The sequence below is a fragment of the Bos indicus genome, chromosome 24, assembly GCF_029378745.1.
Source record: "Bos indicus isolate NIAB-ARS_2022 breed Sahiwal x Tharparkar chromosome 24, NIAB-ARS_B.indTharparkar_mat_pri_1.0, whole genome shotgun sequence".
Classification (NCBI taxonomy): Eukaryota; Metazoa; Chordata; class Mammalia; order Artiodactyla; family Bovidae; genus Bos; species Bos indicus.
The window spans coordinates 48,157,469-48,184,136 of record NC_091783.1 but is presented as its reverse complement, the minus strand read 5'-3'; the positions used below and the strand labels follow the sequence as shown (position 1 = coordinate 48,184,136).

At 52.5% G+C, this 26,668-nt stretch overlaps 1 protein-coding gene across 10 annotated transcripts in view; it reads left to right on the top strand.

Moving 5' to 3' along the window:
- Window positions 1-26,668, top strand: part of ZBTB7C (zinc finger and BTB domain containing 7C) — a 383,007-nt gene that overhangs the window by 250,347 nt on the left and 105,992 nt on the right. Inside the window, exon 1 of one of the 10 annotated variants that reach the window (XM_070779016.1) lies at window positions 1,861-1,932. The exons of 7 other annotated variants lie outside the window; for them this stretch is intronic. Coding sequence is in view for 2 of the 3 variants with exons in the window: in XM_019986435.2 (XP_019841994.2) it covers window positions 23,999-24,123 (125 nt within the window). In the remaining variant the exon portion in view is untranslated. Of the gene's footprint in view, window positions 1-1,860; window positions 1,933-23,343; window positions 23,519-23,784; window positions 24,124-26,668 lie in introns of those variants that run through there. 2 more of the 10 variants (XM_070779008.1, XM_019986435.2) reach the window with 2 other exon arrangements.

The following is a 26,668-nucleotide window of genomic DNA, read 5'->3' as shown; positions in this document are numbered from 1 at the left end:
GAAGCAAATGCTGACACCCGTCCTGGAGCAACTGCATACCCCTCAAGCCCTGTGACTGCTGCCTTGATCCTGGTGGGAGAACGCTGTGGGGGGGCGGGGCGGGGAGTAGCTGACGGAGGAGGGGGAGCTGTTCAGAAGCACCCCCACCCATGCCTGGGATTCCACCCTTGGCAGTTTATTTGTTCTCATGGATGCTAAGGGCATGCCCCCTCTCCCACAACACTTCTTCCTGACCTTGGAATTGATTCTGAGCTTGGATCCCATTGAGTTAGCAGTATTTTTTTTCACATGTAAGTCTTATCTCCCCAGAGGTCCCACATGGCAGAAACTGAGTCTGTCCTTTCCATCCCCCTGACCTTCTCCATGCCTCTCGTTCACTGAGAGGCACCTGTTTTGATCTCAGAACTGCCCTAGACACTCTCCTGACATTACCTCATTCATGTCCTGCACTGATTCTGCAAAGTGGGCATTACTGGCACTGTTTTACTGTTGGGGGACTATGGTTCAGAAAGGAGAGGTAACTTTCTCAAGATCACACAGCTACCAAATGACAGGGCTGGGATTCAAACCCACATCTCACTCCCAAAACTCTTGCACTACACCAAGTGGCCTTCGTTGCCCATAACAGGCACCTAATAGATCTTTAATGACAGATTCTACTCTATTTCCCTTTGGTAAATGGCAACCCCCCACCCAGGGAGATAATAGTAATATTCAAATTATTATTTGAAATTAATACTGATATTATTATTTATGAATGCAGGAGATCCCAGTTTGATTCCTGGGTCAGGAAAAGCCACTGGAAAATGGATATACCACCCACTCCAGTATTCTTGGGCTTCGCCGATAGCTCAGCTGGTAAAGAATCTACCCACAGTGCAAGAGACCTGCGTTCCATCCCTGGGTTGAGAAGATCCCCTGGAGAAGGGAAAGGCTACCCACTGCAGTATTCTGGCCTGGAGAATTCCACAAACTGTATAGTCCATGGGGTGGCAAAGAGTCAGACAAGGCTGAGCGACTTTCACTTTTACTTTGTGTGCGGGTGTGCAAGTGTGCTAAATCGCTTCAGTCGTGTCGGACTCTTGGCCACAGCATGGACTATAGCCCAAGAGGCTCCTCGGTCCATGGGATTCTCCAGGCAACTATTATGTGCCAGGCACCAAAAGTCACAACACCCAGGTGGTGGGTATTATTATTATCTCCACTTCACAAATGCAAAAACTGAGGCAGAGAGGTGACTTGCCTGAGGTCACCCAGAAAATAAACGAGCTGGACTTCAGTCTAGCCCTGACTCAGGATCAGCCCCAGGCTCCCCCTTGTAGCAAGATGCCCAGGTGCAGCGGGGTCCTCTGTCTTTGACAAACCAACCCCGCTCCCCCCAACCCCCCACCTCCGGCCCGCTCCAGTTTCAGGTGGAAGGTGCTGCTGGAGGGAGGCCCACGGCTGCTGGGGTGGCAGAGAAGCCTGCAGCTGGCACTGCCCTCCACCCCGCTGATAGCTGAGCCTGGCTGGCTGGCTGCCTGGCCTACGCTGGGCTCTGGCACCAAGCCTTGCAAGGGAGTGGGCGGGCGAGTGGGGTTGGGGTGGGAGTGGGATGGGGCGACGAGGGCGGGGGTCCGGCTCCGCGTTATACCCTCGCGGCCCTCGGGCCCCCTCCTCAACCCCCAGCCGCCCCCGCCCCCATCTCGTGTCAGGGCAGTTCCCGCCGGGGGCAGGCGCCGGCCTCTCCAGCGTTACCCGCGGTCAGGGGAGGCGCCGCGGCCTCCAGGAGAGGAGGGCGGGTGATGAGGTCGGGCTAGGGCAGGGTGAGAATGCGGAGGAGGGGCCCGGGGGAAAGAGGGCGCGGAGAGGGGCACGAGGAAGACAGCGCAGAGACCCGGAGGGATGCGGTGGAGGGGAGGGGCCAAGCCAGCCAGGATGCCCCAGAGGAGGGTGAGGACGTGGGGGACGGGGGGAGACGGGGGTGCAGGATCGCAGAGGGGACGGAGGGGCGGGGCGCCGGGGAGGGGCGGGGACACTGGCAGGACCTGGGAGGGGGCGTCGGTGGGGCGGGCGCGGAGTCCAGAGGGCTTGCGGCCGGGCGGGACGGCTGTGGTTGCATCACGCTCCGATTCTGATTTCTCAGGGATGAAACCGGAGGGGCTGGTGGGGAGGGAGAGGTGGGCGAACCAGTCTGAACCGGCCGGGTAACTCGAGGGGCGTGGGCTCCGCGAACCCGGGTGCTGCCCTGCACCCTCCTCCATCACCACACTCGGGCATTTTTCTGTGAATCCGTACCCTGTGTGGCCCCACCCTTTCTCCTGACTCGCCCTCCCTCTCCCTCCCCTCTCCCTGTGGGCTCCTCCCAGGAATCGGTTACCCGCAGGGAGGCGGCGAACTCTGGCCCTCAACCCTCCCACTCCGACCCTTCCTGCAGAATTCAGGTTCTGTGCGTGCCCTCTTTGTCTCTTTCCCCGCACCCCACCCGCCCCCAACCCCCTAAGGATCCCTTCAGGGTCCCTTCTTTCTCTGGCCTCAGAGCCTCGGTGCCTACAGGCTGCCCAGGCCCCGGCTGGCAGGGAGAGAAGACCCAGGCAGCCTCAGCAGGGTGAAAAACCTCATCCTTCTCTAGCGTCTGCATGTTGCACACATCCCTGCGATGGAATGCCACCTCTCCACTCCCACATAGTGACTTGCAAATGGAGAAATTCCAAAGGCAGGACACCAGATTGGGGGAGGGGGATATTTGGAGCACAGGAACCCTTTCGGGGATCCCTCGGATCACATCTGAAAGGGAGCCACATCAGTCCCCCTTGTCCCTCCCCTGCTCTGCCCTACCGTTTCCCTGTGGCCAGTTCTTCAAATTCATCCCCAAGGCTACTGGTTCTTCTATTTACAGGGAGCAAACCTGGAACCCTCCCTGTGGCTATGGAGAACTTTGTGGGTTGCTGGGCTTGTAGCTGTTTTATTTTTTTACAAGCTTGGAGCTCTTTGACCAAGATTGCCACTGTCTGTACACCAGAGATGTTCAGTTCAGTCCCTCAGTTGTGTCCGACTCTTTGCGACCCCATGGACTGCAGCACTCCAGGCCTCCCTGTCCATCGCCAATTCCCAGAGTTTACTCAAACTCATGTCCATTGAGTTGGTGATGCCATCCAACCATCTCATCCTCGGTTGTCCCCCTCTCCTCACGCCTTCAATCTTTCCCAGTAACAGGGTCTTTTCAAGTGAGTCAGTTCTTCGCATCCCTTATGACTATACAGTGGAAGTGACAAAACAGATTCAAGGGATTAGATCTGATAGACAGAGTGCCTGAAGAACTATGGAGGGAGGTTCATGACACTGTACAGGAGACAGGGATCAAGACCATCCCCAAAGAAAAGAAATGCAAAAAGGCAAAATGGTTGTCTGAGGAGGCCTTACAAATAGCTGTGAATAGAAAAGAAGTGAAAGGCAAAGGAGAAAAGGAAAGATATACTCATTTGAATGCAGAGTTCCAAAGAATAGCAAGGAGAGAAAAGAAAGCCTTCCTCAGTAATCAATGCAAAGAAATAGAGGCAAACAACAAAATGGGAAAGACTAAAGATCTCTTTAAGAAAATTAGAGATACCAAGGGAACATTTTATGCAAAGATGGGCTCAATAAAGGACAGAAATGGTATGGACCTAACAGAAGCAAAAGATATTAAGAGGTGGCTAGAATACACAGAAGAACTATACAAAAAAGATTTTCACAACCCAGATAATCACGATGGTGTGATCACTCATCTAGAGTCAGACATCCTGGAATGTGAAGTCAAGTGGGCCTTAGGAAGCATCACTATAAACAAAGCTAGTGGAGGTGATGGAATTCCAGTTGAGCTATTTCAAATCCTAAAAGATGATGCTGTGAAAGTGCTGTACTCAGTATGCCAGCAAATTTGGAAAACTCAGCAGTGGCCACAGGACTGGAAAAGGTCATTTTTCATTCCAACCCCAAAGAAAGGCAATGCCAAAGATGTTCAAACTACAGCAGAATTGCACTCATCTCACACGCTAGTAAAGTAATGCTCAAAATTCTCCAAGCCAGGCTTCAACAGTACGTGAACTGTGAACTTCCAGATATTCAAGCTGGATTTAGAAAAGGCAGAGGAACCAGAGATCAAATTGCCAAGCAGAGATGTTACCTAACAGATTAAATAACAAAGGATCTTTAACAGAAGTGGACCAAGGGCATTCTCAGCCCAGTTCTGGGTTTTTATGGATTGAGGCCCTTGAGAGCCAGAGAGGGAAGTGACCTGTCACACGTATCCTTAGTGATGGAGCTGGAACTCTGACCTCATCTCCCAGCTTCAGCCCAGTGTGCTTTCGCTGTAGGGTGGCTTCATGTTGGGGACCTAGCTTAGCACCTGTGTGGCAGAGAGTTGATGTGCAGTAAGTACTGGTGAGCTGAATGAGTGAGCCCTCAGTGAGGAAGCTGGTGAAGCACATTTTGGGAAGAAGTGAGAAGACCACCCCAAAGGCCTGTGGGCTCAGGGCTCCAGCTCCTTCTCCCTGAATGTGCTAGTGAGGTGTTTCTCTGGGGTAGTTGTCCCAGTGGTGACCACCATTAGGAGTCTGGCATCAGCTTTGGTCACTTCAAGCCCAGTCATTGTGCCCAAGGCAATTGTGGGTCTGGAAGTGGGTCTAAGCATGAACCAAATTGGCAACTCCAAGTGAGATTTATCCTGTGACTTTTCCATTTACTGCCCTCAGCCAATATTGGAACAGGTTGCAAAAGACCGAAGCATGTCTGTTCCTGCAGGGGCTCTTGTCATCCTGGGACCCTGCCAGGCATTATGTTAGGAGACCACAGCCCACAGATCCTGAGCCTTGGGACTGGAGGCCTCTGTTCTCAGCTCTAGGCTGCCCTGAGCTCAGTGGGATCTGTGCCTCTTCCCACCTCTGGGGTCCTGCCTGCTGAGCGTGGCCTGTGAGTCCTGCCCTGGCATGTGGGGCCGGGAAGATAAAAAGTTGGAGAAATTCAAGTCAGCTAGATTACTAGTCTCAGTTTCAACTAAGTATTTGGAGAGGAAATAGGATGAAATGAATGATGACTAGTTTTGGTTATAGTAGAAGCTCATGAACTTGAACCTTACCGATTTGGAACGTAGAATAGTTAAGCTTAGCTGTGGTGAAGTTTGCCTGTGCACTGTCTGTGAACACAGAGCCTGATGACTAAGTTAACAGTGCCCACATCATTTAGAATAGGAAGGAAAGTGCATGTGTGTGACTTTCTCTTGATGATGAATTTATAGCAGGCTGGCTCTATTCATCTTGGTAAATATTTTATTTATAGACAGTTACTGGGGACCATCAACATGCCAGGCCCTATGCTAAATGTTGTGAAAGTGTTAAATTTTTGAATTCTCATAAGAACCCTTGGAGGTAGGAATTATCATTCTTCCCATCTTACAGTCAGGGAAACTGAACCTGGTCATTGGAACATCATCAGGAGTCACCCCTGGGCAGACTGGCTCTAGGGTTTGTACCCTTAACCACCACATGTGCAGATATTTCATATATTAGGACAAGGGGAATTGGATAAGAAAAAAAAAGAATAGATCATGACCCCTACCCTTTCCAGATGCTTCTGGCACATAGTAGGTACTCAATAAATGAATCAATTCATTAAGTGATGGTGAGGACGTGGGGTCAGCTCCTTGAGGGCAAAGGGGACCTTGAATCTCGCCCTTCTCCCAACCCCACTCCAGTGCTTGTGTGTAATGGACATGGAATAACCAATACAGTGCAGGAACAGAGGATGAGCAAGGTCGCTAGTTCTGCTCTGGGTATTTTCAGATGAAGGGACCTCCTGTGAGGGGGAAGGGATGTGGCCAAGGCCGCGGGCTTCCCGGGCTGGTGCTCCCCACACACAGCACACGGAGGGCCAGGTGAGCTGGCGGAGGCTGTGCCTGGCAGTCTTCCCTTGACTCTCCGTGCCATCCTCTGCCAGTGGCGTCGATCCTCTTCTCTTCCCACCAGGACAGGGTGAGGGACGTGGGGACCCTCACGCTCCATGTCTGTTGAATGCACAGACACCCCTCCATGCTGCCACGTCAATAGTAACAACCGAGGGTCTTCCAGAAAAGGACCCAGGAGCCACAAGAAGGCAGAGCTACCTGCAGCCCTTTGGAATGCTATGGCGCTTCCTGCAGACTCACAGATAGAAGGGCCGAAAAGGGCCTTTGCGCTCATCACCCCTTCCGCCTCCCAAGACCCTCGTTTTACAAATGAGAACAGTGAGGACCTGGAAGGAGGAAGTACTTGGCCAAGGACACAGAGCCTCGTAGCAGCAGAGCCCGGGCCGGAAGCGGGATACCTGCCTCCCAGTTCAGACCTGCCCCTCGGTGCATGGACCCATGGCTTTTGGGACGCACCATGCAGTCCCATGGTCAACCCGTGGCCTGTTAGGGCCAGAGTTATGAGACGGCTCGCCAGGACTTGTTTGCCTAACACTCTCCCAGCCCTCCCCAAAGGCAAACCTCCCCGTCATTTCTGACGGGTGCCCTTGGCAGCAACCAAAACAAATCCACCAAAGCAAAGAAGGGGAGTGGGGCCGGTGCACGGTCGGGCTGGTGTTTGCCCCTGGTGGGAAGCTGTGCACACAGAACTCGTCAGCCTGTCAGGCCCAGATAGCATCTCGTTCCTGCTTGGCACGGGTTTATCGAGCCCGTGAGTTCCTCCTTGGCAAAGTCCTCGAAGGGAGAAGAAGCAGGACTGTTCCCCGGGCGCTGGAGAGGCTTGCCAAGTGTCTGCTGCCCACTCCCGTCCACTCTGGGCCCTCTTTCCGCCCCATGACGCCTCTCTGCTGACATCGGAATTTCTCCTGCAGGATGGAGCACACGCTTTTGGGGTCCTGCCGTGGCTCTGCTTTGGTTTGGGGGCTGCAGAGGTGGGCTCCGAGCTGGGAGTTGATGTGTTTGACAGGTTCGTGTGGCAGCTCATGTGTCAGGGGCTGTTCTGAGCACTTTACACGTGTTGACCTAGGTAATCCAGCCAACAGCTTTACAGATGAAGAAACTGAGGCAGAGAGAGGCTCAGTTCAGTTCAGTTCTGTCGCTCAGTCATGTCCGACTCTTTGTGACCCCATGAACCGCAGCATGCCAGGCCTCCCTGTCCATCACCAACTCCCAGAGTATACCCAAACTCATGTCCATTGAGTTGGTGATGCCATCCAACCATCTTATCCTCTGTCGTCCCCTTTTCCTCCTGCCTTCAATCTTTCCCAGCGTCAGGGTCTTTTCAAATGAGTCAGCTCTTCATGTCAGGTGGTCAAAGTACTGGAGTTTCAGCTTCAACATCAGTCCTTCTGATGAACACTCAGGACTGATCTCCTTTAGGATGGACTGGTTGGATCTCCTTGCAGTCCAGACCTCGCCTAAGGTCAAAGAGCAAGCCACGCTGGAACCAGGATGCAGAGTCTGTCTCCAGAGCTCCTGTTCTCAGTGAGGATTCCAGGCTGCCTCTCTGCCTGGGACAACTAGATTCTTGCCATTCCAACAAGTATATAATTTCAACCAATCCGGCTCTCTGCTTCCTCATCTATAAAATGGGGATGATGATATTAATCCTACATTAATGCTTCAAATAATGAGAAATGTGAAGGGCTACACAGACCAGAATGCAGGTTCTTCTGTAGCCACATGTCAGCTGAGGCCGATTCATCCCACTGTTTACTTGTCCTCCACAGGTCAGTGGACTCTGGAAGCAATGACCTTGTGAGACCAATGATTTTCCAAGGAGAATGCTGGATATCTTTGCTCGTAGTGACCTTCTCGTGTTTAGTCCCAAACCAGACATACTGTCTATATGTTTTTTTTTTTAATATTTCTATTATTATAGTATTTACATAGTTCTTGCTATGAATGCCCCTGTTTATTGAAAAACTCTTCTCAGTGAGTACCCCCAGTTATTATCTCAGACAAGAGCCACATAAGGGACAGAGCTCTGCTTGCTCAAACTCCGTGGCTCCTTTGCCCCCTCCCACCTCTTGGAACCCCAGCATGCCCACTCCTGACCACTAGTTAACTTTTAGGTAAAGCTCTGGCTGGTGTTGAGAAAATGCCATATTCCATCCACCCCAACACATAGGGCTGGAAAACCTTCCGGTGACAGGTCGAAACTGTGCCTGCAAAACTGCGGCTGAGGATGCCCCTGAAGGGCCCACACTTCCCTTCCCCAACCTCGTTCTCTCCTCTCCACTATGCAACAGTCTGCACCAGGAAACAGGAATTTTCTAGGGGGTACTCAAACTTCACATTAGAATTTTACAGTCCCTGTTGCTTCTAATATCTTAATTTTTCCCAATCAAGGAAAGGAAAAAAGGTATGATGGTGGAAATAGGCTTAGTTAGAGTTCAGGAAATGTTACAAGGCTTCTCATCCCGTGTTTGGACAGTGCTTGACGTTCTTGAGAATGTATATAGAATTTACTGTGACCAACTGTAGCCATTTCCACCTGGGGTCAACATCGGCCAATGGAAATGAACAGTCGTTCATTCACCACCAGGAGACAGCAAGAAGATAAAACAGTCAGCTCTTTTGTACACTGTACTTTTTAAGTGCTTTCTTTTACGTACAAGATTTAAGTTGATTTTCATGAAGATCCTATAAGGCAGGATTTGTCCATTTGACAGATGGGCAAACTGAGAGGGAAGTAGCAAGCCCCAGAGAATAAGAATGTGGAGCCCCGCAGGGCTGGCATATCGCCCCCTACTCTTGACTGTTGGGCATCTTGGTTCCACTTCTAGGGCTCTGCTGAATCAAGCACACAGATCTCTCCAGGGTTCATCTCAAGCCTGGCTTCCATCTTTGCTCTTACTTGCCCTGTGCCTCATTTTTCTTTCTTACTTTTAATGTGTGTTTACCTTGCATTGTAGGCATTCTTGTAAGCTGGCTCAAATCCTTCGAAACAAGATGGGTTGTAAATGTACACATTCCTACACAGGATGTCGTTGTTAATCACTTCATAAAGTCTTGCATGGATGAGGTATTTGTGGGTTAGCCAATAACTTCTTTTGTAACCTTGGACACACCCTGTTTCCTTGGGGGTGAAGTCAGGCTGTGGGTCTGTAGGTCCCCTGAGGAGCCTCGCAGCTCTGACGGTCTGAATTTGCTTCTATTTCCAGCCTTCTTAGTCCCACAGTTCAAGGTAAAGAAGGATCTAAAAATCTGGTTTGTCTAGTATAGCGCTGTTTGCCCTAAACCAGTGGTTCTCCGTCTGGGTAAAGGAGCAAAACCTGGAAGGTAGGAGCATTTCCCTTCCTGCGCTGAGATGACTGCACCGTACCAATGTTACAGCCTTGAGACAGAAATAATTTAATGTTTCCGAGAAACAAAGCTCATGTAACATAAAGAATGTTAGAGGTACAGCGAAACCTCATTTATTTGCCTACCTCCTCTCTCTGGGACACAGCCAAGAATCTGAAAGGAAAATAAGACCATGTTGAACCACCATGTTGAACTCACTCAGCACATGCTTTCTTACTCACTCCCTGAGGCCCAAGTCACGCAAGGGCCTATTTACTCTTATTTTATGGCCAATTCTAACAGGCTTGGTTTTCTAGTTTCAAACCTACAGAACAAATGAGAATATGGGGTAGAGTTCTGTATTGACTCCTTCTAGGAGTCAGCGTTGGCTGATGACTGGCACTGCCAGGGGAGGGTTTCTTTGGCTTCTGTTATGCAAACTTTTTCCAATTGTTTAAGCAATTCCCATGAAAAGACTAGGACTTGAGCATTTAGCAGTGACAACGTGGCTTGCTTAATCTGAGTACACAGATGCCAGCCAGAGGCACCTGCAGGTAAGACTTAAGATGAGGTGGCAAAAAGTACAGGGATGAGGGGGGAAGGGTGGGGCAAGGGCACCAGGGAAAATGCTCACCATAAAACGGCCAGAGAGGAAAACAGGGCGAAAATCTGCCTTTATCGTAGGATAAAATCACCCTCCACACAGGGTAGTTTCCTTGATACACGGATGTTACTTTCAGGATCAAGAAACACAAAGTTTTATTCTCTGAACTGAAAGAAAATGTCAGGCCCAGGATGACTGAAGGCCGGGGCAGGGGAGTAAAGGCTCTGGAAAGTGGATGGCATGGATTCTGGAGGCTGCCGTGGACGATGAGCCTGGCTTCTGGGACGTGGGCACCAGTCACACCTCCTGGGAGCCCACTTTCTCTGGTCAAGCTCAGCTCTCATCCTGCCCCAGAGAATAGCCCCAGGACTCTGAGTGCGGAGGGCTGCCCCACCTAGAAGAGAGTGTCCCTCTTGCCCAGGGGGTCCCGGGCTCACTGGGTCATTTGTGAGGGGATCCTCTCACCCTCCCAGGGCCTGGGATCCGGCCCAGACTGTTTCCTCCTGGCTGTTCAGATGGAGCTCCTCATCCCTTATACCTGCTGGTGTCTGCATCACGCCTCCCTGACCCCTGCATGCTTACTTGGAACACTGGCTGCAGCCTCTGCCCCGCAGTCCTCTCAAGACTGTGTCCAGCTTTGGCCTCTGTTCTTGACAAGACTACATGCTTCTCTGTTATAGGTTTTCCCAGCCTTGACCCTGAATCATGGCTATGACCTGTCCACCCCCCACCCTCCTAGTTCCATCCTAGGGGCTGGCTGTCCCTTCTGCATTTCATGTGTCCCAGGCCGTAGGGCTTCCAGAATCAAGATCAAAACCCAAGAGAGGGGAGGAGCTAAAAGGTCCATCGAAGAGGCATACTCCTATCTTCACCTGACCCTCCCAGGAACATTTTATGGGGTAGTGAGTTTTGGCCTCAAAGACTGTAGCCAAATTCCAAAAAGACACGGGCCATACCTCTGATTGTATCCTGGAGTGAGTGACTCCGGGGGGCTGAGTCACTCTGGCCCTTTTCTGCTGGGGCTTTTGTAACTCTAGATTTGGTCCTTCAGCCCTGTCTTGGTGCTGCCTGACGCGTAGCCTGTGCTACCACGCGTCTGCCCTTCCTCCCTCCCTTCCTTCTTCCCCTGTCTTTCCATCTCCCCCTTCATCCCTACTTCCTTTCCTTCTCTTCTCCCCTTCTTTCCTTCCTTTTTACCTGGGCCTTTTCCATGCCCGAACCATCAGGCCCCAGCAAGACTGCCAACCTCTGCACCTCTGTGCCCTGTGCGGCCCAGAAAGAGACAGAACTGAAAAGAGCAGGGGTGCCTTCTAGCCTTCCTCCACTCACTGCTGACATCAGGCAGGTTATCTAAACCCCGCTGGGCCTCAGCACCGATATCCATAAAAGGGACCCCCTCTGATACTCACCTTGGAGCCTCGTTGTAAGGATGGAATTAAATGTAAGGATGGAATTAAAATGACTATACAGCCTTTGTGTCATTGTCTGACTCAGATGCTCAGTCAATGGGAGGTATGACTATAACTACTATTGATATTACTATCACTTTTTTTTCACAAGTATTGACAATAAACCTGGATAATTTCAAGTATACTCACTAAACTATTCCTTTAAAGGAGAAGAGAACAGCAGGGCCAAGCTACTCAGTGTCCAGCCCTTTTGTGGAAGACAGAGATGGGGTGGATTACTGACACATGACATGACTGCTCTCAAAGGCTGTCTCGAGCCCCAGCTCCATGACCCAGCCCGGCTGGCTTCCGGTACCCACTGTTCCACTGGCGGCTGTTTGCTTTGGGGCTGGTGACTTCACGTCCCGGGGCCTCCATTTCCTTTCTTGTAAAACAGGAGGTATAGTGCTGCCCGAATCACCAGCGCTGCTGAGAAGTAAACAAGATAATACTTGTAAAGCACTTAGCACAGCGCCCGACACCCACTAAGTGCTCGAGAAGGGCTCACTGTGATTGTTTTCAAGGGCGTCCCGTCTTACGCAAGAGATGGCTCTGGAAAAGTTGTGAAACCAAATCCCATTTTCCCACTAACTGACTTTGTCACTTCACAAAGGCTTTATCTTTGCCTCTGATCGTTCTTGGAGGGCAGTGATCTGAACACCTCAGGACCAGGTTTTCCAGCTCCTCCCAGCTCCACCAGCTCCCTGTCACGCAGGAAAAAAGAAGAAAACAGGTGGCACAAATAATAACTCTTTACTGGGTCTACTTGCTATCTATAGATCTGTTCTAGCAATTGCTTGTCAATCATTTATCGTTAGAAATCATCTATCAATTATTTACAATCATCTATCAATTTATCACCTACCTACGTATCTATCTACCATCTACCTATCTGAGAAGGACCATCTATAATTATTTCCTCTCTTTTTACCATGGTAAATATATGTGTTTGTGTGTGTGTGTGTGTGTGTAACTCAGGAACAAAGTATATATTTCTAGATGACTTTAACCTTTCATTTTAATTTTGCTTTGAAATTTGGAAGGGGAGTGGAGTTGGTTAGAAACCTTTTTGAAAATCTGATGAACACGCTGGGCTGTCTGTCCTGAAAAAGAGCATACTCAGATACTCTTGTAGTTTTGCTTATGGTCTAGCTGGAGGGTTTAAGGATCCTTTGAGACCCTCCGAGATACCCTGTTAAGGGCCCTGCCCAGCTTTCCTCTGGAAACAATCCGTGTCCCCACAGCAGCAGGTGTCTGGCCAGGGATGCTCTCAAGTCCCTTAGACTTAACTCCCTAATTCAGCACGTCAGGCCCAACCACCTTCTCGCTGTGTCTTTCCTCTTGTGGCACCCACTGCTCTGGCCGGTCTGGCTGGCCTTTGTCTCTCCCCTTGGCTGTCACCTCGCCTTTGTCCCACTGCTTCCCCACCCACTTATCTACATCTAACCCACAGTTCAAGTATGTGACGATTTCCTTTGAACCATCGGAGGAAGGTTCTCAGAAGGTGGGGAGCTTGAGAGAGGAGAGGCCTGGGTTTTAGAAGCAGAAAAACAGTGAAAAGCCCTGAAACGTGAGCTCCTTGGGCAGCTGACATCAGAGCTGGCAGGGAGAGGGGGGCAGAGAGGGAACGATGCACCAGGCTTGATGGCTTCCCTCCTGCCTGGTTGGAGGTAGAGAAAGCCAGCAGCAGCAAAATACCCTGGCTGGTGAATAAGACATCCCTGAGTTCTTGTCCCCAGTTTGGCATTGACTAAGCGTAACTTCAGACAGGCCACAGGTCACTTTGACAAGTCCAGCTTCCGTTCCTTATCTTTAAAGTGAAATTGTGGAAATACTGGCAGCTTCTGTGGTGAAACTGACACTCTCGAACATTGCCAGGTCGGCCTAAAGTGCAATATTTTTTTGGAAAATGCAACTTAGCGCTATATGTTAGGAGCCATGAAAATGTTCATATACTTCCCATCCTTTCTCTGAGAGTCTAAGACAATAATCCCAAATATGGGGGATGTTCATTCATAAGAATGTTCATCCTAGTATTACCTATAATATGGAAAAGTTCCGAGTGTTCAAGAGGACAGAGTGCTTATGTATGAGATATTGTATCCACTCGCTGGTGCTCTATGCAGCTATTAAAAATGGTTGATGTAAAGAATCATGCTTAACATGAGATCTCTGCTCCGCACCCCCACCCTCAGCACATACCCAAAGGACCTAGGTGAGTGACAATGTCTTTGCAGAGCACTGATTCTCAACCCGGGGCCACTCATTGGCAAGGCCAAACCAATCAGTTACCCATCACCACTGAAATCCGTCTTCTGAGTGACAGCGCCATGCTCCAACCACCGCAGTCCATACTCCCCTACAGAACACAGTGCAGACTGTTACACCTTCCTATTCTTCAAGGAGGGCTTCCCCTGTGGCTCAGCTGGTAAAGAATCCGCCTGCAATGCAGGAGACCTGGGTTTGATCCCTGCGTTGGGAAGATCCCCTGGAGAAGGGAAAGGCTACTCACTCCAGTATTCTGGCCTGGAGAATTCCATGAAGTGTAAAGTCTTTACCAAGGACTTTATTGGTCCTAGAGCTCACTGCTAGGTGAGCCTGCTAACTCTAATAGGCAGATGGCTATTTAAGCTAGGCCTTGAGATACCCAAACAACATAGACAGCCTCAGACAAGAGTCTGTTCTAATGCTTTCCCCCATTATGATTAATGAGACTAGGACTGGAAAAGGTCAGTTTTCATTCCAATCCCAAAGAAAGGCAACGCCAAAGAATGCTCAAACTACCGCACACTTGCACTCATCTCACACGCTAGTAAAGTAATGCTCAAAATTCTCCAAGCCAGGCTTCAGCAATACGTGAACCGTGAACTTCCAGATGTTCGAGCTGGTTTTAGAAAAGGCAGAGGAACCAGAGATCAAATTGCCAACATCCGCTGGATCATGGAAAAAGCAAGAGAGCTCCAGAAAAACATCTATTTCTGCTTTATTGACTATGCCAAAGCCTTTGACTGTGTGGATCACAAGAAACTGTGGGAAATTCTGAAAGAGATGGGAATACCAGACCACCTGACCTGCCTCTTGAGAAACTTATATGCAGGTCAAGAAGCAACAGTTAGAACTGGACGTGGAACAACAGACTGGTTCCAAATAGGAAAAGGAATACATCAAGGTTGTATACTGTCACCCTGCTTATTTAACTTATATGCAGAGTACATCATGAGAAACATTGGACTGGAAGAAGCACAAGCTGGAATCAAGATTGCCGGGAGAAATATCAATAACCTCAGATATGCAGATGACACCACCCTTATGGCAGAAAGTGAAGAGGAACTAAAAAGCCTCTTGATGAAAGTGAAAGTGGAGAGTGAAAAAGTTGGCTTAAAGCTCAACATTCAGAAAATGAAGATCATGGCATCCGGTCCCATCACTTCATGGGAAATAGATGGGGAAACAGTGGAAACAGTGTCAGACTTCATTTTTGGGGGCTCCAAAATCACTGCAGATGGTGATTGCAGCCATGAAATTAAAAGACACTTAGTCCTTGGAAGAAAAGTTATGACCAACCTAGATAGCATATTGAAAAGCAGAGACATTACTTTGCCAACAAAGGTCTGTCTAGTCAAGGCTATTGTTTTTCCACTGGTCATGTATGGATGTGAGAGTTGGACTGTGAAGAAAGCTGAGTGCCGAAGAATTGATGCTTTTGAACTGTGGTGTTGGAGAAGACTCTCGAGAGTCCTTTGGACTGCAAGGAGATCCAACCAGTCCATTCTGAAGGAGATCAGCCCTGGGATTTCTTTGGAGGAAATGATGCTAAAGCTGAAACTCCAGTACTTTGGCCACCTCATGCGAAGAGTTGACTCATTGGAAAAGACTCTGATGCTGGGAGGGATTAGGGGCAGAAAGAGAAGGGGACGACAGAGGATGAGATGGCTGGATGGCATCACTGACTCTATGGACATGAGTTTGGGTGAACTCTGGGAGTTGGTGATGGACAGGGAGGCCTGGCGTGCTGCGATTCATGGGGTCACAGAGTCGGATACGACTGAGCGACTGAACTGAACTGAACTGAACCTTCTGTCTCACTCTGATTTCTCCCACTCCACTCAAAGGCCAAAAATATTCTGAGCTACCTCATGTGGTTTTTCAGGATTAAAAGTGATTTTTAACGGTGGTCATTGTGACCTGGGTTCAAATCCTGGCTCTGAGCTGCCATTCTCTAAAAGGGGAATAATAATATATAGACTTCATAGAGTCGTTGCCGAGGTTTAAAAGAAATGATGCCTTAGTGCTTGCAGCTATTATGATTATCATTATTTTCCTGTCCTTGGGGGTTAACAGTGAGTCTTTTCTTTGATGTGGTCCTTGTAGGAGGCCAAGGCCCTTGTTTTGATCTCCATCATGACCATTCAGTTCTGCCTTGTTCTCCCATTCATCCTACAGACCTACCCTTGACCTTAATGAAAACACCAGCTTCAATGAGTGAAGGTCACTGGGCTGACCTTCCAGCCTGGTTGGCTTGTCTGACCCTCAAGAAGGGTCGTGGGCTGTGCTAGCCATTCTCACCACTGCCCCCCCTCCCACAACCTCAGCAATGGCATGCTGACCAGCACAAGGGGAGGGGTGAGGCCACCCTCTGCCTGAGCACCCTGGGACCATTGAGGGCAGACACTTTTCTGGAGGGTGTTGGAGCCCTGCTCACTGCTTCATCCAACAGAGAAGAGGCTGGTGTGTAGCCTTTCCCCAGCAGTCACCCAGCCCAGCTGCTGGCCCCTCTACTCACCAGTCTCCGTGTATAGTACACTCACATGAGCGTGCCCGCACACACGCAGCCCTGCCTCATCTTCCCCATTCCTGTCACCACCCTTCCTCCTCCTGGTCGAACACCAGCTAAGGGACAAGTGGGCATCCATGCTATGCCCAAGGATATCAACAGCCTGGTTGGGTTAGGGGGCCTCCCACATTTGCAGGGACCCAGGAAGCATAGGCCAACTTTCGCCTTATTTACCAAAGAAAATTTGGGTTGAGGCTAGAGTTTGCAGCTGGTGTAGCTGGGACCTCAGTTCCCTAGGCTGCCTAGACCCACGGGGTCCTGTCTCATAAGGGTCATTTACTATTAGGTAAGTTAGTTGTTTCTCGAGGTTGAGATTCTTAGTTCCTTTTTTTTTTCTTCCTTTCCTTCCTCCTTTCCTTGCTTTCTCTCTCTGTCTCCCTCCTTGTCTTCCTTCCTTTCTTGCTTTTTTTAGTACTCTGTGCATAAATATCCCCTTTACAAAAAAAAAAAAAAAAGGACATTGCTAGAAGCACAGAGTTAAGTCCTCTCTTGCTTTGCAGTTAAGTCTAGGTGACTGTGCTGGGGAGGACAGTACTGGGAGCACTGGGCAAGGAGTCAGCCGGCTGGGGTTACAGGCAGCGTCTTCACCACTGCGCCCAGTATGACCTTGGGCAAGTCACCTCCCCACTCCCAACCCCATTGCCTCACTGTCTGTGGGAGCTATAAATCCTGCTCTCCTGGCCCCTTGGGGGTGGGGATCAAATGAGGTGAGAGGCCGTGGGCGACAAAGAAGGAAAAGACCGAGGGACAAAGACTTGGCCTCACCCAGCTGACTTCATGGTAGATGGATATCTGTTCATTGTCTCTCCCCTACTGGATGATCAGCTCCACGAGGATGGAGACGTGACATGTGAAGGTGTCGCATGATGTGTTCACGTTATAGCCACGGCCGAAGCAGTGGGGGCCACGGGGAGGCAATCAGTACACACCTGGGAAAAGAAAAAGGCGGAGGGATAGAGGAATGGACACGGGGCATTGCCTCCCCAGCCGGAAGTGTGGCCCCTTTCCGGCCACTGCCCCCACTGGCCAAGCCCTCCTCCCTGGACGCCCGCCCGGCCTGCTCCGGTGACAGGCCCAGTCACCCAGAGCACCAGCTGCTCTGCTGAAGCTCACGGCCCTCCCCTCCTCCCGAGGGTGCCGTGCAGTACAATATTCCAGGAGGCGAGGCCCCAGCCCTGAGCCCCCAGGCTGAGCTCACTGAGTCTGCCGTGAGCCCAGCCTGGCCGGGTACTTCGCCCTCACTTCCCCGGAGACAACAGTTCTGGCACCTGGGCACCCTATGCTCAGCCCGAACCTCCTCTCAGAGGCTCCCACCCGAGGCCAGGGTGAGCTCCAGCTGGTCTCCCAGCCCACCTGAGGAGGGAAGGAGGGCTCCCAGTACCCGACCACCCTCACTGGGCCTCACTTTCTTCTCCAGTGCCCACTGGACTGGGCAACTAAAGGCCAGGGGCTTCCCTGGATCACCTCTGTGTGCTTGAAGAAGTCAGGGAGTTAGATCAAGGTGTCCGGTCAACTGCAGTGGGTTCTGGGTGATGTGTCTGCTGCCCTAAGACCCAGGAGCAGAAGTGAGTGCAGCTCTGGCCACTGGCAGATTCGGATAAACTTTGTGACTGTATAAGCTTCGCTTAGATTCAGTCGTGGCTCCCTCTCTGTTCTCGATGCTCAACAGCCGATGAATTGTTATCTCATGTTGGCATTCTAATACAGGTGAATAAAATCTGATCTGAGGATCAAAGTGATAGAGCTGCGTGATTACAGGGACATCCTTGTGAGCACAGTACAAACCGGGGACTTCAGAGGAGTGAGGACTCGGCTTGTCGTTGACAGGAAGCTGGGCCTGTTGGAAGCCGCCGGGTGTGTCCGAAGCGGCCCCTTTCCACTCCAGCCAGTTGAGTTTTCCTCAAAATTTAACTAAATGTTTAATTAAACATTTGTTGAAAGTAGGATGGCGGGTGAAGCCTGTGTTTAATGAGGCGGTTGGGGTGGGGGGCGTGAACTGTCTGCTCCAGTTGCGGGGAGGTAGGTCATGGCCACTGAAGCCCTGGAGAGAGACTAGGGGCCCTGCCCTGTGGCCGTCCCATCGCCTCATGTGGTGGGATTATGGGTCACCTTCTCGCCTCTGTTTTTTCAGCTACATCATATTCTCTTTAAAATCATATACATAAGTTTTTATAAGAATATTAACCTCACGAGAGTTTTGCGTCTCTGATTTCAAAGAGCTCCATTCGGCCACTCACTCGCTTTTTAATCTAAGCCTCAGTTTCCTCATCTGCAGAGTGGGACTCAGGGTCGCTGTGAAAGCCAAGCAGCGTGACGGGTGTAGGAGCCACGGACACGCACGCACAGGCCTCCTCAGAGGCTGGGCCCTCAGACGTGGCGAGTCGGGGGAGCATGGCTGTTGGCTGGTAATCCCCAGATAAAATCTGCCCCGACTGGGTCTCCTACTGGTTCACTTGCTCTGGACCACACTTGTGTGTGGTCCTGTTTCCACGCTCGTGTGGCAGCCTGTGCAGAGGTGGCAGGGAGCGGGGTGTAGTGGGAGGAGTGCTCAGGGATGTGAGCTGATTCGCATCAAGCGTCAGCCGGGGGCCAACAGCAGAAGCGAATCCGTCCCGAAGCCCTCTCGAGTGCCTGACAGCCAGGGTTCTCTCCTCGTTTGTTTATTAGCACCTACACATTCATTCTCCGAGGATGAAAGCCAGCCTGGCTGCTGAATGTCGACCTGCTCAGGCTCCTGGCGGTCATCTCACCCATAGTTCCCCCTGAGTGAAGTCGCTCAGTCGAGTCCGGCTCTTTGTGACCCCATGGACGGTAGCCCACCAGGCTCCATCCATGGGATTTTCCAGGCAAGAATGCTGGAGTAGGTTGCCATTTCCTTCTCCAGGGGATCTTCCCGACCCAGGGATTGAACCCGGGTCTCCCACATTGCAGGCAGACGCTTTACCCTCTGAGCCACCTGGGAATCATTCCCCCTTACAGAGGACGAGGATGAGGATGGGGGAGGGCGGGTGATACCTCCGGGGGCACGCAGCCTGCCAGTGGCTGAGCCAGGACTAGAGCCAGTCCTCCAGTCTCCCGGATCTAGGGTTTTCTCTATAAGCATTTTTTTCCCCCAGTGTATTTGTCAGGAGGCTAACCTGTATCAAATATGTTTTTTGTTTATTTGTGTTTTTCAGGTATGTTTTTGTTGTTGTTTAGTTGCTAAGTTGTGTCCAACTCTTTGCGACCCCTTGGATGGCAGCCTGCCAGGCTCCTCTGTCCTTGGGATTTCCCAAGCAAGAATACTGGAATGGGTTGCCAGTTTCTTCTGCCAGGATCTTTCCAACCCACGGATTGAACCCGAGTCTCTTGGGTTCTTTACCGATGAGCCACCAGGGAAGCCCAACTATATACAGTGAAAAAGACATACAGGGTCCCCAGCCCACAAGCAGCCTCTGTTCTAGTGGGAGGGACAGTCAAATATAGTTCAGTATAAAGTGAAGTCGCTCAGTTGTGTCTGACTCTTTGCAACCCCATGGACTGTAGCCTACCAGCCTCCTCCATCCATGGGATTTTCCAGGCAAGAGTACTGGAGTGAGTTGCCATTTCCTTTTCCAGGGGATCTTCCTGACCCAGGGATCGAACCCGGGTCTCCCGTATCTCAAGCAGACGCTTTACCATCTGAGCCACCAGTTCAATGTAAACATGACGTCAGATATAAGTATGCAAGCTGCATGAGTGCTTTGACTAAGGGTCAGAAACAAATAGTGGGGGAGGAGGGACGGGATTTCTAATTTATCTGCGGTAGTCAAGGAAGCCTTCTCTGAGGAGGTGACGTGTCTTCACAACCTGAGGTAGGGGAGGGCAAGGCAGGCCAAGGAAGTTCCCACAACAGGAAGGCAGAGGAACTGGCGTGTCTGCCTGTGACTGGAGGATGGGGTGGGAGGCAGGGGTGGGTGTGGAGAGAGGGGCAGGGATTTCTCTGTGCCTCGTGGGCCGTGGAGAGCCATCTGGCCCACATGTTAAGTGCTCTGCGATGTGACCAGATGCACGTCTGGAGATTACCTGGGCGGTGCTGGGTGGAAGGAACAGGACAGGAGTCGGGGCAGGGGGGCTGGTGAAGGGTCCTGCCTGCACAAGTCAAGGGGAGTGGGGTGGTGGCTGGGGCCGTCGGGGAGGAGGCAGGAAGAAGGTAGATCCGAGGTCTGCTGTGGAGATCTGAGTCTTGCACGTGGATGGATGGCTGGGGCAGGGTTGGGGGGCAGGCGGCAAAAGGAGAGAGAGGCAGCAAGGGTGATTCCGGGTTTCCAGCTTGAGAAACATTCAACCCCAGTGCCGTGTGCATCCTCTAGGGAAGACTCGCTCTCGTGCTTCACCGAAGCCTAACCTCCCTCTCAGCCTCCTCCTGGCCAATAACAGCCTCTCAATTCAGTAAGAGCCATTACTCTGCCTGCTTAGCAGGTGGGGAAATCGAGGCACACACACCAGCAAAGCAAACTGCTCCTTAGGGAGCCAGTTGTAGGAACCAGACAAAAAGCCAGAGGCCAAGCCTGGGGTCAGCCTCTGGGCAGCAGAGTCCAAAGACCCAGGTGTTATGTCCAGTGGTTATGATTTATCAAGCCGTGTGACCTCGAACAAGTGATATGGCCTCTCTGAGCCCTCGTTTCCTCATCAGTAAAGGGGAGAGAATGAAAGGACCTACCTCCTGGTGTGGCTGCAAGGATTAAATGAGGGGCTAGATGCTCCATGGCTGGCAGTGATTAGTGTTCTCAGATGACACGGCCTGTCTCTGTGTCCACCTCTCTACACATGTATATACGGACATTCGGTAAGCGTGCACGCCCAGACAGAAGCTGTCTGCGTGCCTGCATCACAGCTGAGGACCGGGCACCACTGAAGTTGCAAGTTGACAGTAGCCAATTTGCTGCCTGTGCTTCTGTTTAGCCTTCTGAGCCATTGCTTGGTGGTTGGAGCAGGAACTTTCATCCGCCCTGGAACAAGAGTGTGTTGTGGGTTTGGAGGCAGATGTGGAAGGCAAGGCGTCTGTAAGCCAGCCTGTTTCCAAGTGCTCTGACCGACCTGACCCAGGAAGGGGGTGGGGCGGGAAGGAGGGGGAGGGGGGGTGAGTAAGAGGGAGGGGGCGAACCACCTCCCCAGAGGAGAGGCACAGGAACAGATCTAGAGCCTGGCCCGCCCTGAGCCCCTTCTGTGTGGCTGTGGGAGCCTCTCTCGCCAACCCCCACCCACCCGCCAAGACTCCTTTATGTTCCTGTTCTCAGGAGGCAGCTGGCTTGGGGGCTGAGAACAGGGGAGAGGCGAGGCTGGAGGGGGACTGGGGCAGGGCTCCCCACTTTTTGCCCACAGCCCTTCCGAAAGGGCGGGTCCCAGCCTAGCACGCACACACAGTGATTAAGGCGGAGGGTGCAATGACATCCACTGTCCACCGAGGTACCCAGCCAGCGGGCTGGACCGTGGCCAGCTCTCCCCCGGGGCTCTTGGCTGCAATACAGTCAGCCCTGGCACCACCCACTGGCCTACTCAGACACTCCTTCAGGTCCAGGGGCCAGAGCCCTGCTAGGAGGAGCCGCCTAGGGGCAGGCTGGGCTGGGCACGCAACTCTCCACCACCCCTCCCTGCGGCCTCCTGCCTCCTCCCCTTCTGCCCACATCCAGCTCCAGCTGGGTTTGAAAGAGGTGCTCCAATCCTCGCTCCCTCCAAAGCAGGCCCTGCCCTGCACTCTCTCCTTTTAGCTGGAAGCTGTATCCATAAACTGGGTCTCCCTTGTCGGCCTGATGGTTTATCTGCTGGAAGAACCCCATAAGCCTGGCCAGCTGCCCTGTCCCCTAGCCCTCACTCCCACCCCTGCTCACAGCAGCACAAACTTCCAGGCCTGAGGGACTGTTTCCGGGAGCCCTCTCCCCCCTCCAGGAGTTCTATCTTCATGACTGCAGGACCCGGCTCCTTAATGGACCCCGAAGAGTGCTCTGTGGACCCCACCCCATGCCGACAAGCCACCGGTGCTTTCTCTCCTCACAAGACCTGAGGCTCCGAGGGTGGCACTCCACGGCGCCCCACCTCCACCCAGGCAGTCAGAACCAAACCTCAACTTGTGGGCACACAGCTAACACCTCTGGATTGATCCTGACTCCATCCAGGTCATGCGTTGGCACCTTCACCCACGGGGCCTGGGAGTGGAGTGTGGAGTTGCGCTTGACTGGGTATTTCATTAGCGCCTCTGTGGACAAAGGGATTTGACTTTTCATTCTTTGGTCTGGGTGTTCCGGGAGTTTTTGATAAAAAGCTATGGAGTCATCCAGTCTTGGAAACTGTCCACCTGCCCTGATTAAGCACCTTCCCTTCTGACCTCCAGTGCTCAATTCCCTGACTTCGCACCCCCTCCCCTTCCCTCCCCTGCCTTCCTCATCCCTCCCTGCTTCCAAACCTCTCTGCTCCCCCACAGGCTGCTATCCGTGATCCCCTACCATACAGAGAAAATCTGACAAACTCCTTCCAGCCCTTTGTAGGGACTCTTGCCCCAAACCCATGGGTATTTACAGTTTTAGAACTACACAGAGAGAGACCCTTCCTGCCTTCCTGAAGCAAATTTGCCTGCCTGGAGCAGGCTCTCTGCTGGGTGTGCCCCACAACAGGATGAATCATTAACACTGGGATTTCAGGCAGGGGGCACCTGCTGGAGGAGGCATTTAAGTCTGACCCATTCTTCCTGGCGTGCTGCAAACCCTCCGTCCCATCCTTGGCCTTCATAGAGTGATGGACCTTTGGGGTTTACCTTTGGCTTTAGGGTGCTTCGTGTTGGTGGCAGAGGTGGTGAGGTCCAGGCCTCTCTTTGGTCTCATTTGTTCCCTGCTGATTCTCCATCTCACAAGGGGGAGCTGGTTACCGGGGAAGAAGGATCCCACCCCCTACCCCCTGCTCCTCCCCCCCTTCTGAGAACTGCCAGCCTAGGTACCAAGGAGTTCATGAAGGTCCCCCCCCCACCGCCCCAAATGAAGGACAGTTATTGGGGAAGAGGGCCGACAGCAGCAGGCACCTCCTAGCTGGCACTTTTCGAAAAGGGCGTGGTGTGTGGTTTCAAGGAACAGTTTGGGCAAGGGCGCCCCGCCACACCTTTCTGGGATTGGTGGCTGGCCCACCCCAAATGTGGACTGTTGGGTCTCTGGTTGGCATTTCTGAGTCAGTCTTAGAAAGGAGCAAAGCCAAAGCAAGTCTGGTGATACTGTTTGTTGTTGGGGAGGAGCGGCCGTAGGCACCCCCCACCTCAGGCCTCAGGACTCCTTCTGGGCCAGGTTCCCCTGGGCAACCCAGTGGAGGGTTCTCTGCCTATTTCCTGCACCTCCCTCTTTGTCACTTGCCACTTGAATGCTTGCTGTGCAGTGTTTTATTTGGTAAGTTACACTCACGACCCTTTAAAGAGAAAACATATAATTCCAGTAATTTTATTGGGCTCAGGTTTCAGGCAAATGGGAATCAAATTGCCTCTAAAAATAAAAGACATGCAGAATTGGGGGTGGGGGGACAGTGACAATGAAAAGCCGCCCCTGATTTGAGATAAATGGTAAGGCATTTTGTGAAATATTAGAGAAAAAAAAAAAGAAACAAATGGTGAGATCCAGGAGGAAAGTGGGGGGCGGGGAACTCCTCCATCACCCTGCTTCCATTTCTGCATTCCCTTTGAGCAAAGGGCTTACTTTGCATATCAAAAAGTGAGGTGTAAAGCGCGACTGGTGAAATTGGTCCCGGTCCGCGCTGAACAGTACAGGTGGACGAAAAGGGGCTGCCTGCCAAATACTTCTGGTTGGAGGGAGGGGTGGGAGTGCTCTCTCAAAACCACTCCTGGAATGGCTTAACTCGCCCTGCACGAATCAATGACAACCTCCCGCCGGCTGCGGCAGGCTCCCCTGAGCTGCGCTGCCGCGTGGATTCCCAGCCCGGGACCCTGGCGGCGCTCAGGACACGACCCGGGCACGAGCGGCGTCCCCGGGGCGGCCAGGTGGGTTTGCCGCGGCCTTGGGACCGGACCGGACCGGACCGGAGCGGGCTTGGGATGGGCTTGGGGCTCTGGGCAGGCGGCCCTGGGTGGGGAAGGGTGGGGATTGGGGTCGGGGGAGGCCCCTCGGGCGCCGGGCGGCTGCGTCCTCTCTTCGGGCGCTGCGGGTGTTCGCGCTCCACCGAGGGGATCCCGGGCCCGGGTGGCTGCTCCGACTGGCGCTCGTGCGGCTTGGGTGGCGGCGAATGAGAGGAGTTTCAGAGCCGCCCTGGGGCTGGAGCCGAGCGTGCTGGGGCCCCCGCGCTTATGCAGGGGCGCGCGGCGAAACGCAGGAAAGAACCGGGGACTCGGGGTGCAGCAACTCTGCTCTCGTTCCCCGCACCCGCCGCCCTCGCGGCAGGTTCTGGGGTGACGGAGAGGGGACAGCGGAGTGCGAGCGGCACTCAGGAAGGTAGTGGCCGATGAACAGTTAGTTTCAATACCTTGCTACCCGCGCCCCCAACACCAAAAAAAAAATAATAATAATAATAATAAAGCTTGCCTCCTTCCAATATCAGACGCAAAATTTGGTTGGGGGTGGAGGTGGTGTGGAAGCCAAGGCAACTCCTGGCAGAAGTTAGGACAGGGGCAGGAATGAAAGGGGGAGTTGGCACAAGTCGCTGCGCAAGCCGGAGGGAGTCCAGCCGCGGTCCCTGGGCTGAATCGCAAGCAGAATAGGGCGGGTGGGCGTCGGTGGGCGTGGAGCTAAGCCGGGACATCCCGGAGCTCGCTCGCGAGGCGGTCGGACCCCCGTCGCACCCTCCCGAGCCCCGGTTCCCTGCAGGGGCCACGGGCTGGCCTGGGAGGGACTCTGGAAAGACCGCGCACCCCGCTACACAGCCCAGCGCGGTGCAGTTTTCCTGTCTGTAGTAAGGGCTCCGAGGGTCGTCGGGTCTGGTCGTCCTGGTTTCTGGCCTCTGCTGTCCTGGCTGAGGGCCACTGCCCTCTTTCTTAACCCAGGTACTGGGCTCTCCGGGCACAGGAGGCAGCCCCGAGGCCGCCGCCGTTCATTGGCCGACTGGGGGCGTACCCCTTCCAAAGCCCTCCAAATGCAGAAGTATGAAAATGTAAAGGAAGTGGTTGAAACAATCAGGCAGTTTTTCTCTAGAGTCATAGAAGATTGTATGGAAGGGGAGGGAGAGGAAGGGCGAAGGCCCTGCCAGGTTCAAGTTTCAGCTCTGCTCCTTCACCCCGTTTTAAGTCCTGGGGATTAGAACCTCCTCTGGTTAGATCCCCAGGAAGAGAAAGTAGCTGGGTGCCACCCTCTCCCCTTAAGGCCCAACCTGGGCTGAAAGGGGAAAGAAATCCGCCCTCCTAAAAGATGACTGAGTCAGCCTGTGCTCTGTCATCTGAGCCTGGTGTTTGGAACTGTTTCCGAAGTTCTCCCAAACTACCACCCAAGGACAGCCCCCACGGCCCTCATCACCCCGTTTTCACAGGGAAGGGACTGGAAGGCCAGGGGCCAGGTGAGTCCAGCGCTTCTTACACAGAACCACTGACGCTGGTGCCACCTAGCCCCGGAGGCCTCCAGCGTGGGTTCCAGAACTTCATAAAACGGATAGACTAGGATTCCACCAAACACCTCGCAGGACCTGCTGGGAGAGGTGGAAAGAACTCCGGCCTGAGCCACCACCAAGGGTCGTCCAGTACTGATGAATGAGGCTTGCACAGAATTAGCAAAACCTAGGGCTCAAGCAGGGTGACCTGGAGAGACTGCAGGGAGAGCCAGTGTGGGATATGAGAAGAGAGGTCACCCAAGGCTTCAGCTAAGAGGAGGCACTGGGGCAGGACCCCGAGGGAGGGAGACAGAAAGAGTACAGGCCTGGAGGTTGTAGAACCTGAGGCTTATCCTGCCGAGTCAAGACTGGGAGATAAGCCAGAGAGGTTCCCGGCAGGGAGGAGAGGAAGGGGACATTCAGAGACTATCTCCCATGTACCAGGTCTCCTCTAATCTGCATAACCCATCAGATAGGAAACATTAACTCCACTTGGCAGATGAGGAAACTGAAGCTCAGAAAGGTTAAGTCAGCCACCACGCTACCTAGTGACAGAGCCAGGAATCCAAGCTACCTCTTCGACCACCCATCTTTTAGAATGTTGAGTTTTAGTTGAGGAGACAGGACTCCACATCACTCTGGTATAATTGTACAAAAATAGTATGAATGCAATGGAACCCCCACTCCAGTGCTCTTGCCTGGAAAATCCCATGGGCGGAGGAGCCTGGTAGGCTGCAGTCCATGGGATCTCGAAGAGTCAGACACGACTGAGTGACTTCACTTTCACTCTTCACTTTCATGCATTGGAGAAGGAAATGGCAACCCACTCCAGTGTTCTTGCCTGGAGAATCCCAGGGACAGCGGAGCCTGGTGGGCTGCCGTCTATGGGGTTGCCCAGAGTCGGACTAACGTGACTTAGCAGCAGCAGTGGTATATGTTACATCCGTTGTTCACCTTCTTGAACCTGAGTTTCTTTCCATTCAATCAGTCGGTCATTTATTTAGCAACTGTTA